Source organism: Carassius auratus, chromosome 13 (genome assembly GCF_003368295.1).
Source record: "Carassius auratus strain Wakin chromosome 13, ASM336829v1, whole genome shotgun sequence".
NCBI lineage: Eukaryota > Metazoa > Chordata > Actinopteri > Cypriniformes > Cyprinidae > Carassius > Carassius auratus.
The window spans coordinates 8,269,217-8,285,743 of record NC_039255.1 but is presented as its reverse complement, the minus strand read 5'-3'; the positions used below and the strand labels follow the sequence as shown (position 1 = coordinate 8,285,743).

Here is a 16,527-nt window from a genome sequence, read left to right as displayed (position 1 = left end):
GATTGAACATGCTGAGATGTTTTAAATCCCACAGCGCTTTCGTGCATTTTTAATGATTGCTATGCATAACGCTGCATTGGTATATCTCTTACATTTTTTGCTTTTCTGTGTGTCCACCATAGCATGCATAGTTGCATTTTTGTCCCACAAAAAAAAAACTCCTGAATCCAATGATTTGATGTCTAACCACTAAAAAGAAAAAATCTTTCCCATGGAGGATTTCCTTGTAGTTTGAGATTGGCCCGATTGAGATGTTTGTGTGGAGAGGGCATCTCTAAGACATGCATGGAAAATGTTAAGCAGTCTGAAGCGAGACGTTTGATCAGAGGAACCTCTCAGTGAGTTTTGACTTTTAACTCGGTTAGCTCTGATCTCTAGTGAGCCGCTCTATATCTCTACTGACAGACATAACACGGCTCTCAATGATTCTCTTTTTTTTTTTTCTCTCTTTGTATAATTAATGCACGTGAAGCACAAGTCAATTTACATTAAAAACAGAAATACACTGAAGATGTGATATGAACATGAGTCGAGTGCCCTCTGCCATGTTTTCTGCCCTCAAGAAATTGTGATATGCGTCAGCGTTCTCCCATAGGAATGTGAGTAACAAGTCTGTGAGTATAAATTCAGTAAACAGTTAAAGTTCATAACACTTTAAATAGGGGAGAGTAACACTTTCATTTGTTTAGCCTAAAGCTTAGATGTTTTGCTCTATTATCTTTGACATGGCAAGCTTAAATCATGTAATTATGTGCGTAAGTTTAAATATAAATGTAATAGAATAATTAAGATTAGCTGATCTGGAGAAAAAAAAAAAACGTAAAAACATTGATATTGTGAGATAATAGTACAATTTAAAATTACTTCTATTTCATATATGTCCTATTTTAATATAAATACTCCTCCGATCAAATCCTGCATTTGTTCAGAGACACAACAATCTTTGATAAAACACTAATCTAAAACTGCTACATTATGGGTTACCTGAAGAGCCGCGAAACATCACTGTTGGGCATTTGTTTGCAAATAGTAATTTCATCTCATTCTCTGAATTTTGTTTACTGTGAAAAGGAGCCAAAACGTGCTTGTGTTCATATTATTCTGGATGCGGATTATTCTCGAGAGAGATAATAGGTTTATCGGTTTCTCATACACATTCTTGACCCAAAGTTCAGGTCTGACGGCATCCAGCCAGCAGAAGAAATCAGTCAGTGATTGTGCCTGTCAGAAGGAGAGAGAGCTAGAGAACAGCAGGGAATAGATGGAGAAGAGACTGACAGGATAGGGCTGGTGTGCGGCTCCCTCGCATCCAATGGATCCCCAAATTATTTGGTGTTGAAAGGCCCAGACAGGACGTCAGGAGACAAGGGAGAGTGCAGTGTCAGGCCGCCTAGCAGATAGAGAGGTGAAACAGACAGTGAAAACATCTTCTCAGCCGCTCTGAAGCCTCGTGTTAATTACCTTTCCTATCACCCTGGCGTCTGAGAGCTGAGATGAACCTTCTGGGTCAGTGCCGCCACTCGCTGAGCAACAGACAGGCCATTTTTTACAAAATGGGTGCTTACTGGGACTATATTACAGCCTCCTGACTGGTTCATTTTCTTATGCAAAAATGGCCTAAATTACTACTACTAATAAAACGATATATACACACGATTCAAAAGTTTGGGGTCAGTAAGATTTTTTACAATTTTTTTCAAAAGGATTTTCTTCTGCTCAACAGCAATGCATTTATTTGATAAAAAGCACAGTAAAACTGTGATATTGTGAAATATTATTGTCATTATTGATATTATTATTATTTAAAATATATTTTAAAATGATGATTTAACTGGATTTTCTGCAGCTATTACTCAGAAATGTTGAAAACAACTGTGCTGCTTATTTTTTTAAATTGTATTTTTTTTCTGTTTTCTTTAATGAATATAAAAAAAACAGCATTTATTTATTTATTTATTTTCTGACCTTGCAACATTTCTTTTGTTTTATTGTAAGTTTAATCAGTTCAATGCATCTTTACTAAATATTAATTCATAAAAATAAAAAATAAAAAATCTTACTGAACACAAAAGTTTAAATACAATTCTAAATGTCAATATTTTTAATTAAATACTTTTTAATTACTTTTTTTACTTTATATATATATATACAGTAACATAACTTTTATATTATAGCGTCTTGTCTGGATTATTTCTGGATTTTTTATTTTATTTAATATGCTATTTATTTATTAATTTTGCATGAATTATTAATTTAAAATATTTATATTTTAAAGATTTTATAGAAGATTAAAGTTATATTTATGATTTTATTTAATTTTTGAACAGACTTAAAAACAACAATGACAACAAATGAGAACTCAAATTATTAAGTGAACTCATCTCACACAGTACAATTACTTAATACCTCAACACATTTTTTTCTGTTTGAATGATTAAATGTACTTTAAAATAACTTTTTTAAAATGTAAAAGGCACTAGTTTGATGACTCCTCCTCCTCTCCTTCAGCAATATTAAATATTAATCTCCTCCAGTCTATTTATTCTTAATCCATACGCTGCGTTGACACAAAGACTGCTTTCCCATCTCGGTTCAGGCTCTTGTGATTAATATGGCAGTTCGTGGCATCATCTCTTACATTTACTGGTCAATGTGTAATTTACACTTTCTCATCAAGCTTGTGGTGTGATGACCCCAGCACCTGCCACAGATGGCAGAGTAGTGTAAATGATCGTGTTGAATTTAGCAAATCTACAAGGAATTGGCAAGCACGTGTGATAAATATAGCTAATAAACCACATTTTGGGATGCAAGATGGGTATGTACAAACAGTCATGTGACTTATATGACAGCAGAGATGCTGGTTTAATAAAAAAGTAGGCGTTTTTTTTGGATGAATAAGTAGTGAGATTGTTCAGTGTTGGATTTGTGTGCATATTCAACAGACTGTTGTTTGTAGTAACTGCTGAAAGTGTGGAGAGAGCTGAGCAGCAAACAGCCATATGGAGATCTCTGCATAAGTGTTAAAGTGTGAGTACATATGCTAGTCTATGGCACCAATTCAAAGCTGAATCCTTCTCCTTCCTCTCCACAGGTTTTCCCAATGAGCCGGCAGCAGAAATCGCCCTGAAGACAGTGCATGACTGGATCCAAAGCAACCAAGATGAGGTAGGAGCCGCTGGTGGTGGTAGACCCTTCTTAGTTCACTGGTCCTTGTGATTCAAGTTAGAGGAGAACATCTGGTTTGAAGGTTTTTTTTTTATAATTGGAAATGCTTGTGAAGAAAGGAAGTATTGGAGATAGAATCCACAGTCCATTTCCCTGATGGAAAATCAGTTGAAGCTTACAGCTCTTCCAGAAGGAAAATCTGAATCTGCTCTCTTCAGTTGTCGTTTGTCTCTTTGTCTGTTTGTCCTTCTCCTATGTCACGTCCAGCTGTTTAGCCACTACTAAAGATGTCTGATTATGCTAGGATGCACAACTTTGAGTGGTGTTTTGCAAAGCATTAATGATCTACATTTTACATTTATGCATTTAGCAGACACTTTTATCCAAAGCGACTTACAGTGCATTCAGGCTAACATTTTTTACCTAACATGCATTCCCTGGGAATCGAACCCACAACCTTTTGCCCTGCTAATGCATTGCTCTACCACTGAGCCACAGGAATCTATATCTGAGATGCCAGGTCTATGAAGGTGACAAATTCCTTGTGATAACCCAAACCCAGCTTCCTTGATCATCTGTGCAGCTACTTACCATCACATGCTTTGAATTCGAAAGCATTTCAGCTTGAGGAAATTCCTTACATGGTCTGTTGGCTTTTTAAATGGGTTTGTGCTGCCTATTCGGTGCAGGAAAGTAGGGAGGAAGTGTAACTAAAATAAGCCAAATGAATCTGTAAATTAATCAAGTGATTACAGTGCTGCTGAAAGACTGAACGCATGAATGTGTCGTGATGTTGACAGGTAGATGTGCTAATTAAGTGTTTGACTTGACAGGTTTGTTGGTGATTATTTACGTCATTGTCTGTTCATGCTGATTGCTTCAGTATGTTTAGACCAAATTGACTGTACAAAGCATATTAGATGGTTTGTTTTGACAGTCATAGAATAAATGAAATCCCTCTTAACTTCACATGAACTGAAGTTCAGCTGCTGACCTCCCGGTTAATCATCTTGCTGTTAGTATGAGCAAGATCAATAACTCACTCACTCTGCAATCATAAACTGTGACGTTGTGCTTGCTCTTGAGTTATTTGACTTTGATGATGACAAGTGAGTGGTACTATGACAGAGCTTTTCAGCAGGGGGTCTGTGGACCCCTAGTAGAACCTGAAATAATTGCAAGAGATTTTTAAAAGGTATGAAATAAGAGATTGGCATATCACATCACAGCTGCCAAAGCTGTCGGACTGTGACGTGCACATACTCAATTGCTAATTTTGTGTAAACATTTAATAATTTTTCTATTATTATATATGGAATATCGTTGCGGAATGATGAACTTAAATATAAGTAATCAACTACAGCTTTCCACTCTAATTCTCAGACTTTCAGTCATGTAATGCTGACACTCACACTGTTTATATACTGCCATAATCCATCTGCTGTCCCCATTAAGAGACTGTAGTTAGGAATTTAGGGATTTTTTGTTATATTGGATTAATTTGATTGAATGAAGTATGTGTAACAGCTACAATATTAACGTTTTGCAAATGGAAGAAAAAGAAGCCAGAGCTCAACATGCTCAATATTTTCCTGATCAGAAAATCCTGGGTTTCCTATATATGAACTCAGACGTGGAATGTACGACATTAATATGCAATTTTATAAATTAATCAAAGATCTATTCTGTACAAGAGGAATTGTGAAGAGGAATATAAATGGAGTAGTTCTACAAACAACCTGTAGTCAAGTCACACACTCATTTAGAAAAGCATACAAACTAATTAAGAACTTTTGTGGGTGCCACTCTCATTCCTCCGGGTTTCTCAGGATAGATTGCATTACAGATTTTTGGGCCACTTTTATTGAGTGGCCTATACCTGCGGGAGCAGAGAGCAGTTTAATTTATTGTGATTGTTAGGCCATAGCAAAGTCTGCAGGTTGATTGTGAACTGAAGGGAAGTGAGGATTAATTACAGAGGATTTAACCAGAGAGAACAACGCACGGCAAGAGCCTAATGGTGTGTCTTCACCCCAAGTGTTACCTCATCTTTTTACTGACGTCTAACATTGCTCCTCGATTTAATTTCTCTTTCTTATGAGTAAAAAAAAAAAAAAAGTACAAGCTATTGTGTATTGTGATTTGAATGAATCGCACATGCTGATATTGCTTTTCTCACATATTTTCAACTTTTGCATCATTTTAGGAATTTCACTAAAGGAGTTAAAGTAATCCAGTAGGAGTGTACGCATCCAAATAATTTGTGCTGTATTTAGATTGTAAAGAGAAATTATCCATATACTTTTTTCTGATATTCATCTGATATCCAGTTTATTTAGGCACTTTATCTAGCCAACTCTATGAGACGATCTGATACCTAAAGATGCTTTACAATGAACTTCAGGAGGGAGATATTCTGATAATGCTCTGGTAATATTTTAACATTATAATAAACCTTATCATAAGAACTCTTCTAAAATGATTGCTAAATTATTTATGGAAAGGGCAGCTGCCTGAAGCTCTTTATTTGAAGTTCCCTGCTGATTGTTTCAGATGTTATCACAGTAATAGCATTTCTGTTGAAGGGATAGTCCATCCAAAACTTTTAACTCTATTATCATTTACTCATGCTCATGCCTTTCCAAACTTCTATGAATTTCATACTTCTGTGAAAGACAAGTGAAAATATTTTGAAGATTGTTGGTATTCTATTCATTTATGCTCATTAGAGTAAAGCAATGAAAGTCCACAAGTGATGCAGGTCGTCCTAAAACATTGAGAGTTTGTAGCCTTTGCTTTGTTTTGCTATATACTATGTATATATGTTATGTGATTACAATCCCCTGAGCTTAAGTTTCGAGAGAGATCAATTCATACATAATATGGATATCTGCACAGAGATCTTTGACAAAATATTAAAAAAATAATCTCTGTCCTCTCCAGTCAGTGCAAGAGAGATGAGTTGGATAAAGTGCCTAAAGTGCCTGACATGTGACTAGGTCCACAGACTTTTTTATTCAATTATTCTATTCTATTTTTTAAATCTATTCTATTCTATTCTATTCTATTCTATTCTATTCTATTCTATTCTATTCTATTCTATTCTCTACATTCCTTTTCCCCCCTGGTGGAATCCCAGCGTACACAGTTGAAACCCCATGCATGAAGGATAATTTGTTATGCTGATATCATCTCTATCCATAACATTGGGAATGTCATTATGGGCTTGGCATGCGAGAGGTGCATTAGTTCATCGGGAGCATCCCGGGACATAAGTGCATGTATGCACTACACTGTTAACTTCACAATAAGGTGCATTAGGCCTTGTAAATTCGAGCCCAGGCTCTTAGCCACCTTAAGATGCTTCCACTTATATGTGTAATATATCATGGTACAGCCGTGCCGCAGCACCACACGCTCCGACAATTGTGATTGATGACTGAAGGTTAACCTTCGCGGGCCAGGGTGTATGTTCACTATACTGCATTGGGGAAGAGTAATGGAGATGGGGTTTTCTGATGGAAGCTGGGCTGCAGTGAAAAGGGGGTCGGGTTCTTCCCACAGAAAAACTGTAAAATACAGACATTTAAGACATTTTAGAATCCTTTATTATGATTATTATTAATATTATATTTTTTTTATTGAAGACTTGAAGTTGAATTGAAGTGCTATTTTTTTAAGTTGTTGTTATGCTTTTAATTAATGTTTTTTTTTCAGCAAAAAAAAAGCATTCAATTGAAATTCAAAAGTGACAGTAAACCCTTTACACTGTTTCCAACTGTGATGACTTAAAAAAATAATAATAATAAAAATGTTTCTTGAGCTCCAGATCATGATGTTACAATGATTTGTAAAGGATAATGTGACACTGAAGACTGAAGTAATGACTGTTCTACTTTGCCTTCACAGGAATAAATTGTATTTTAAAAATATAAAAAAGAAGTTGTTATATTATTTTAGAATATGGTTTTAAATTCTTATCATTTTTTTTTTTTTTTTTTTTTTTTACTGTTTTAAGGTATTTAAAATAAATAAATAACTTTGAGACTTCTTTCAAGAACTTACTGAACTCAAACTTATGAAATGCATTTCTCTATTTTTAGCTGGTTTTCTTTTTACAGCCTATATAAATTCGAAGTATTTAATCTAATATGTATGTTACGTAGAATATATTGAAACATCTCTTTTACAACACTCTTAAATAAGAATGACGGATTGCTATGGATTTGACATAGTGAACTTTGCAGAAACTATATTCCCTCTTCTTAAAGGTAGGAAAATCCTACCCATGCAAAATGGTGTTACAAAAACAAAAAGGACCATAAAATTACTTAGAAGCACCTTATCTCTCCAGGTTTTGGGGTGACGCTCAGTCTGGAGGGTTTTTTTTTTTTGTTGATAGATTATCTTTGTGTTTACCCCCTTGTCCAGCTCACCATGTCCCTGTTAAATTTACAGAGCTTCATAGTAGCCATTTTTGCCCTGCGTGAAATCATTCTGAAAAGCCAAGCAGTGGGTGATTTTTTTTTTTTACTTTATCAAAAGCGGACAAGCACATCGTCCACTGCACTGTCATGATCTCTCACATCTGAGGGCATCAAAGAAGGAAGTCACGCTTTCATCTGCTCTTATATCTCCACACAATACAGCACCCTCTCTCTCTCGGATGTATTTCTCATCAGTACGACATCAGTTTGATTTCTATATGACAGACTGTGGCAGCCATAGACATCCATTGAGCCCTTTGCCCCAACCATCATGATGAATCAATTACAGAGGCTCCCCTGTTTTCAGAGGTTTAATAAACTCTATTGCTCTCTTTCACTACTTCATAAAGTACAGGTTCCTAAACAAAACTAGGTCACATACCTGTAAATGTTCAGCCGTGGCATGTTCTAATAAAATGTGCAGTTATTTCTTTAGTAAGGTTAAATGAAATGGTAAAGAGCAAATGCACTCTTTTCAGTCTGCTCTTCCACACAGTTTGTGCTACTGTTTGTTTGTGTGTGTGTGTGTGAGATATATATAATCCTTTCAATTTCCATAGATCTCAAATTCGTTTTATTTTATAACACATCTTTTCCTTTTTACAAATTGTGATTCCATGTGATTTAAATGGCCTTTATCAGGGATTTTACACTGCCTGGAAAACTCAGTTTCAATCACAGCCACTGATTGTCCAAATGCCACCAATATGCTACCCCCTCAGCTGCTTTAAGCAGCTCCAGTCATCTGTTTGCTTTATTTGCCAATTTTTCATCTAATTCTGTGTAATTCAGACCCAAACTGCTTTAATCTGCCGGTGAAAAATGCGGTTTGACACTTTATTTGACTGTTGCTTATAAATTTGCAACCAGAAGATGGTTTAATACAGTATCTCGGACCCTGGTCCAGACGTCCCGCATCACTTGACGAGGCTCTGACACATGAAACAGATTGTGGAAATTCCCTCCTAATAAAACCTTGACTGAACCGGGAATCCATGCTCAGAGAAACTGTGTCACTAAGAGACACTGATGTAACTGCACTTGTGGCTTTTAAGGACTGTGATAATTTTTCCGTCCATTTTATTTTATTTCATAAACATGTTTGTTTATTTGATGCCATCTGTCATTTAAGGCATGCTGATAATAAATGCAATCCTTCACAGGAGCTCCAAAAGCTGAGATTGAATGGCTAATAGAAACAAATGGCTGTCGTGATAGCCCGATTTGCCATCCGAGCGGTAAATATCACTTCAAGTTCAGCAGGGACTGTGGCAGGTAAGACTGTAATATGACATCAGGGAGATAGTCGCTGTCATTTCAGCAAGGAAGATATATGGAAAATATCGACCGGGGAACAGGGCAGAATGACTTTCCGGTGTGGCTATTCCAAATAAACAGCTATGTGTATATGTATATATGACCTATAATCATCAGGAGACTCAGGTTCAGGTGCTGTTGCCTTTATTTAACAATAAAACTAAGGGATGATTTGTGACAGAGTCATTCTGTTCCAAAACCTAATGGGCATTTTATACCATGCAGAAAACACAATAAAGGAATACACTGGAATGCTGGAGAATTATTATAATTCGAGTTTATTCAGTTTTGAAAATTATCAATAACATGTACTTTAGATTAATTAAAAACATATTATTTATATGTTGCACATGTGTATATGCTTACTAGAGTGAGTCATCAAATATATATATTTTTTCTTCTATTTGTAGTGTAGTGCTTTGTAATATTTTCTAAAATGTCTTTTTTTTAAATGTAATTCTTTTTTGGTTTTAGTGAAAAGTTTAAGAATGACGCGAAAAATCATGTTAAAAAACTAATAATTATATAAATAATTGAAAAAGAACGTTTGTCCCTTTTTTATTTTTATTTTTTGCTAATATTATTAATGTTAAAATGTGTTATGCGGCTACCTCCTTCATGTTGAGAGTAACATTTTTTTTTTTTAAGGTTTCAGTTAGAAGGCTGTAGACAGCATGGTAGCTCACTAGATTTTGGAACAGATCTAAAGTGTTTTTACCTTAAAGATGAAGTGCTCATTCATGTGGAACGGTTCGCACATATTTCATTGCTGTAGGACACTGCATGGAGACGAGGCTTGGGGTGTTCACTGGTTGCTAAGCGGTGAGGTTCAGTTCAGGTGAAGTCGGTGAGAAAAACACAGACATGTCAGATGTTTCTCCTCAAGGTGCTCAACGCTGGGATCTCTTTTGTATCTCACGTTGGTGTCACACCTGCCATCACTATGCTGAAATCTGTGGGGTGCAGACACACTCTAAAGCTAACCCATAAGTCTACTACTGAATTCAGAGTAGCTACAGGCCTTTTATTTATTTATTTATTTTTATTTTTGAAGTTATCTGGCCTTTCTTTTCAAGTTTGGGCCGTGCTGCCACAGAGAAACCTGCCAGGACGAGGTCAAGAACAAACTGAAGACCGCGAGAAACTTGTGTTGTCGTGTACACGTGCACATTTACACACATTACCATGATTGAGTAGCCGGTAGTCCATGTTGGAGTCACTCCAGGGTTCCACCCCCAGAGACCTCTTTAAGCACTCCTCACTTTCTCTCAGCGTGTCCAATCAGAGCGGACAATGCTGAGCGTGCACTTTTATGTTCCTCTCCACTGACATGGAACTATCTGTCTCAATAGAAGGGGTCATAACTTGTTTATCTAACACAGCCCTCCATTACTTATTCACTGTCCCAAAAGGCAGCAGCTGTGGCTTTTGCGTTAGCGGTGGGAAGTGTGATGCTATGTCAGCTGGGTAGCATTTAGCTGTACTGTTTGTGGTAGATCGTGGTCGATATATTTGTAAAGATGACAGTGGACAGGTTTATTCCCGTTCAGAGGTTTGGGGTTGGTAAAATTGGTTAATGTTTTTATCTTGTGCTCATCAAGGCTGACCAAAAATGCAGCGAAAAAATAGATATTTTTCAATTTAAAATGTAAACATTTCATTTTAAAACATCTTCAATAATGCATGATATTACATCTAAAATATTAGTTTCTCAGTTTTATTTTCTTGTTTTTTTGAGAACTGTTGTACAAAAATGATATCACGTGATCATGCTCCCATGTTTTTCTCCTAATGTGTCCAAATACAGTAAGACTAATTGATAGCATGATCACCAGCATAAACAATTGACTAAACGTAAAGAGAATGATGATTAAATTGTTATGATGTGTCAACTGCATTACGGTACACTACAATCTTTAAAAGAAGGGCATCACCTTCACAGTTACATTTATTGTCCATCTGTCTCTGTCAGTGTTTGACAGCCTTTCATTACCCGAAACAGTGTAATTACATGTTAGTGGGGTTTTTTCCTAAACTAACATTTTTCATAATAATGATATTATGAAATCTGGAAATGTGTGACTTCGTTGATAACAGCGCTAAATGAAAGAAATAATGTGAGAACTGCAGTGTAAACAGGCAGCGAGGTTTATAATTAATCAGCAGATCATATGAGAGATTGCAAGGTTGCAGCCAATTGCTTCCACAGTGTCAATATGCCCTTCGTGATACGCTTGCATGAAAATCAATTTTGATGACGCCTCTGAACTCACGAAGATAAAAGTTTATTTTAAAAGTTGAATTTGACTGTTCGGTTCCATGCCTGGATTAGTTTTGTCTAATACGGGAAAGAAACCTGCTCCTCAAATAAGATGATATTTTTGCCCCTTATCACTCTTGATAAAATAATTAAATATATATATATAATTATGTATAGAGCTTTACTAATTACATTTACATGAATTGCTCCCCCATGCTTACTGTTGCCTCTCTGTCATAATTTTGAAGGTATACATTAACTTGCTTCCAAACTCTTGCACCCAATCCATAAAGTTTTCATCACTTATGTATATAGATCCCATTAGACCCTCCTTATCAAATTTCCGTTCAATAGAATGGCCTGGCTTAGAGAGAACTACAGCAGAAACAACAGAGAGCTGGAGCAAATCCTCCAAAATGAAGTGATGACATCCTCGTCAGTGAGTCGTTTATCATAGGGATTAATTATGCCTGCTATCTGTGGCTCGCAGAAATGGAAGATTATGAAAAATGTAACGGCCACTTTTTTGCCTCTCTCCCTGGTGATTGTATTAAAATGGATTAAGCCGTAAACCTCAGGCCTTAGAATGAAAAGACACTTGTCAGCATGTTCTGTCCTTCATGAGGAGGCATTGCTATTATTGAAGATCTGTTGCATATCTTGACTGACAGGAGATTATGGAAGAATAGATCATTCTCAAGTACATTACTTCCTGCCTCCCTTACTTTATACTTTCTTCTTTATACTTTTATACTTTTTGTTCATTCTGTCCTTCATTTACTTGTTTCTTTTGTTTCCTTTTTTTTCTTACATCATTCTTTCATTAATTTTTGTTCCCCGTTTCCTTTATTTCTTCCATATTTAATTTCTGTCATTTGTTATTTATATATTTATACTGCAATTTCTTCAAATCTTTTATTTATTTCTTTAATTCCTTATTTTTTTATTTTTTTACCTCCATTCTTCCTTATTTAATGTAGTCCCTATTTTGAATGGTCTTAGAATTATTTTTTTTCTTTAAAAAAAAAAGTTATATATATTATACAGTTTTCCATTCACCCGAAATCTGAGTTTATCACAAATTAAAAAAAAAAAAAATAATAATAATCCCAAGCTACCACCACATCAGGTATATTTAAACCTAACCCTCAGTTACTATTATAAACATCATGCAGAAAAGCTTTTACATATTCTTTTATATTTTTTTATCATTTATATATATCTAGTTGGACTCACAGGCATTTTAAAATTTCTCGCACAGGATATTGCACAATGAGATCACCAGTCCAAGTTTAAGTCCCCCATTAAAACTAAATCAGAGGCAGTCCATCTGTGAAGCATGTCCGCAAGCAAAGGAATTACTTAACTTGAAGCTGAGGATAGGCGATAGCGATCCACCACCATCATATTAGGTAAAAATAATTTTAAAGCTAAAAGTTCAAAACACTTTTTAAAAACTAACTGAAAAACTACAAATACAATTCACATTTGATTTAGTATAGATTGCAACCCCTCCTGCCTTTTAAGCATGGTCATATCAAAAAGCATTATAACCATTTATGTGTACCATATCATCTGCGTACCATGTGTACCATTTTTTTTTTCAACCATGATGTCAGCATCAGTCCAATCTGCCCAGATTCGAATTTAATCAAACTTATTTATAAAACTTCTGACATTAAGATGAAAAAATCATTACTCACCATTACTCAATTTAAGTTCCTTGTGTTTTAAACTGGACCATTGCTGGGCCTGGGTTGGGATAAATGTTACCTAAAATCAGCAGCAGAAGTGAAATCAACTTTCTCCTTACCAACCGCAGTTCAATCTGCTGTCGCCACAGATAGATGTGCATAATGGGTCAATTAATGGGTCAATTTTCCAACCTTTTACTCACTTGATTATGAGTAACTTGGGGAATTTCAAAGTAGCTTCTGCAACACTGGTACAGTGATGGTATCAGATGGTAATGCTATGGTATTGTCCTTTTGAGAATTATTTGGATAAACTTTCCCAAACTAGACTAGACTAGATGTGCTTTCAGTCTCTTTGGGAATCATTTATTTTTTTCTGTTTGTTTATATGTTCAGTGTTGACGGTCTAACTGAGCCTGTAGGTAAACACTGCTTGGGGTCTGATGCTGTATTGAGTGATATATCCAGGTTATGAAGGGGGAACGCCCGTGGACTGGTATTGAATGTGAATCAGCAGGAAAAGGTCTCAGATCAGCCCAGGTGAGCCAAATGATCTTCATCTCTTACTTTTTCATAGTGAGGAATCAGACCTCAAATCATGGCCCCAGGCCACAGCCAGTTTGAAAGTCAATGTTTGTGCATTTATTACGGCCTGGAAGACCGATCCATTTGAGGGGGTTTAACCAGACATGGGTTTACACCGCTAGCTTTAACATGGCATGATCATTAATATGCTGCCTGTTATCCGCAGGGCAACAAATCGCATACATGACAAAACCCAGCGCCAATTTGTTGGGGTGTTGTATCACTAAATACGTAAACATAATTTTCTGTTTGAACAGGGTGAGACCAATTAATCCTGTCTCCACGGTGGGGTTAAGCGTCGATACTTTCATTAGTTTCATTACATTTGACTATTATATTTCTGTTTTATTTTTTCATGAATAAAGATATTTATATGACCTTTATATGGATGATTGATAACAAATCCGGTGGCCTCAACATTTTTATGTTGTCGATGTGGTGTCAAGGCCACTGCATGCATAAGGGAAGGGAAAATGATGACAAATGCTTCCTTAAATGGGACTATTGAAGAAATTAGCAAATTATGATGCTGACCTTGTAACTTTTTTATTCAAAAGATCAGATGTTTTACGTTGAAGCTCAAAAACCTTTTTGGATCATTATCGTAAAGAACAAGATCACGAGGTTGCACACAAACTTTTCGAGTTCATTGGAATGCTGGATTGTAGTTGTGCATTTAGTGCTATTGTGCTTTGCCTAACAAATGAAATTAAATTGTTATAATAATAATTTGCAATGAAAAAAGGTTAATTAGAAGTATTTTCATTTGTTTTCTTACACTTTATGACCTTGATTTTGAGTCAGTGAAGAAAAAAAAGTGTTCCCCCTTTTGTTTTTTGTAAGTTTCCAATGTTTCTGGTTCCATAAACATGAATAATCCTCCAAACTCCAATAATCTCCAAATCTGCAAACACAGATGGCATGATCCATGACCCCGCCTATTTTTATTTATTTTTGTATATTTATCTGTCAGATTATATAATTTATTTTCATAATCAGCAGTATCTGTTTAGGATATTCATTTTATCTGACAAAAACAAGGACCTCTAATGTGACAGAACTTAACTTGAACAGACAATTTTACATTGAATACATATAATGAAACTAGAAATGACCCCATTTACTGTCTATAACTGGATCAAAAACAGAGCGATGCATAGCAGCATTAATTAAATATTTAGCTCTTTAAAAAGCATTTGTAAATTGCTGCGCAGGGCTTTCTGTGCCGACTCATTTTTTGAACTGGTTCATGTTTCCCAATGCTACATATGAGGGAGCACATTGTAGGACTGTGCATTTAATAATTGCAGAACTTGTTGTATGTGCAATACAATGTGACAAAAAACAGCAGTATAGCATTTTGTCACACTGCACCACCTATGTTGGGAAACAGTAGTTTGTTACTGGAAAAGATGCACTGTTTTGAAAATAGCTGAGGTACTGCCACACTACTGAAAAATGTAGTTAAGTTAGTTGCATTTCTATATTTAGTTGATGTTTTCTTCATTGCTGCACAGTACCATGGTACCACCATAGTACTTTTCTAGAATGTTACATGGCAAACTGAACTAAAGAGCAATGGGCTTTCTCGTTTGTGCTAAGGCAGTTTAGCCAGTCTTTCTCTCACTGTTTCAGCAGCTGTAGCAGTGGCCGTACGGGTCAGAATTAATAGGCTGACCCTGTTAGGAGAGGCAGGTGGTCTTGAGAGGGTGGTCGCACCTGTCTGAAGAGAGGTCACCCTCTTCCGTTCATCTTTCTTTCTTCTTGTTCACCTTGGGCTCTTGCCAAAACAGGCAAATCTTTCTCTCTCTCTTCCTCTCTCTCTCAAGTGTACTCCACAAAGTCATTCTTTTGTTACCAACTTCCTCCAAAACCTGAAGAGGTGATATCGATAAAGGAGAGTGTGAATGTTCTCTTAGGAGCTCGGAACGGCCCGGAATCTCATTTCCAGAGAGCGTCTTGATTGAGACGGCATCACTTAGGGAGAGCCATTGGGCCTGGCAAAGTGTTCTCATATAGGACATCTGCTCAACGAGGCCTTGGTTTTCTGCTTCTAATATGACCAATGCATTTATCAAACTCAGCCTGAACCAATATCACACTGTCACATAGGAGCACATGGCATTCTATCACTACGAAGATCTCTGACAGGACAAGTCCTTTTCTATTATTGTCTACCTGTGTGTGTGTGTGTGTTTCAGCTAGTTGAATGCTTGTATATGTGTGCCGCCCATGTCCATCTCCTCTGAACTCTTATAGATTCCACTGGAATTTGATCAATTCGCTTCTTCACTCCTTAAACATACTACGTGTAAGTATGTGAAGACAAATCTTTAATTTATGTATGTCATTTATATTATGTTTTCTTCTATGGCCAACTGTGGTTGTAGTGACAGTTTGAAGATAAGGCATAGATTTATTATCTAATGATTTCGATGATTACCATCTGTAGCCTCAGTTCAAGCATCAATTTAAAGCACATATTATATATTACATTTTTACTTGCTGTTACTCACGTGTTTGTGCTTATGTCACCAACTTTTTAATCTATTTTTTAAAAAAAATAATAATACAAAAACAATACTGAATCGAATAACTATATTGCCCACTACAGTACTGAAATTTAATGCACTAACACAGTATTACAGTGAGTATGTAAATCCGGACCGCGGAAGTGCAGTGCATTGGCCATACATTTGTGTCTGTGTAATTTTTTTTATGATTTCACTAAAACAGTGTGGAAATGTATTTAGTAAGGGGGTGAAATAAATAGGTTATTTATTTAGGATTTATCAATATGAATGTATGTCTAGTGAAGCAGAAAGTTGACTGACACTTAATACTGTTGTCCGCAGGCTACTTCTTGCCCCATTGTAAGAGTAAGACAGAGAGATGGAGCAATAACGTGGAGTTGACATGCTCTCCTCCCCTCATTTTGTCATTCAGCCGAGGCTGTTTGAGGCTGGGTGCTCCTGTGGAGAAGGGCCACACTGATGCCTGGAGTGCTCAATTACTA

General features: G+C 36.1%; 1 protein-coding gene across 1 annotated transcript in view; it reads left to right on the top strand.

The window, feature by feature from the left end:
* Nucleotides 1-16,527, top strand: part of LOC113113231 (O-acetyl-ADP-ribose deacetylase MACROD2-like) — a 160,241-nt gene that overhangs the window by 41,321 nt on the left and 102,393 nt on the right. The window contains exon 4 of the mRNA XM_026279394.1: nucleotides 3,095-3,168. Coding sequence (XP_026135179.1) covers nucleotides 3,095-3,168 — 74 coding nt within the window. The remainder of the gene's footprint in view (nucleotides 1-3,094; nucleotides 3,169-16,527) is intronic.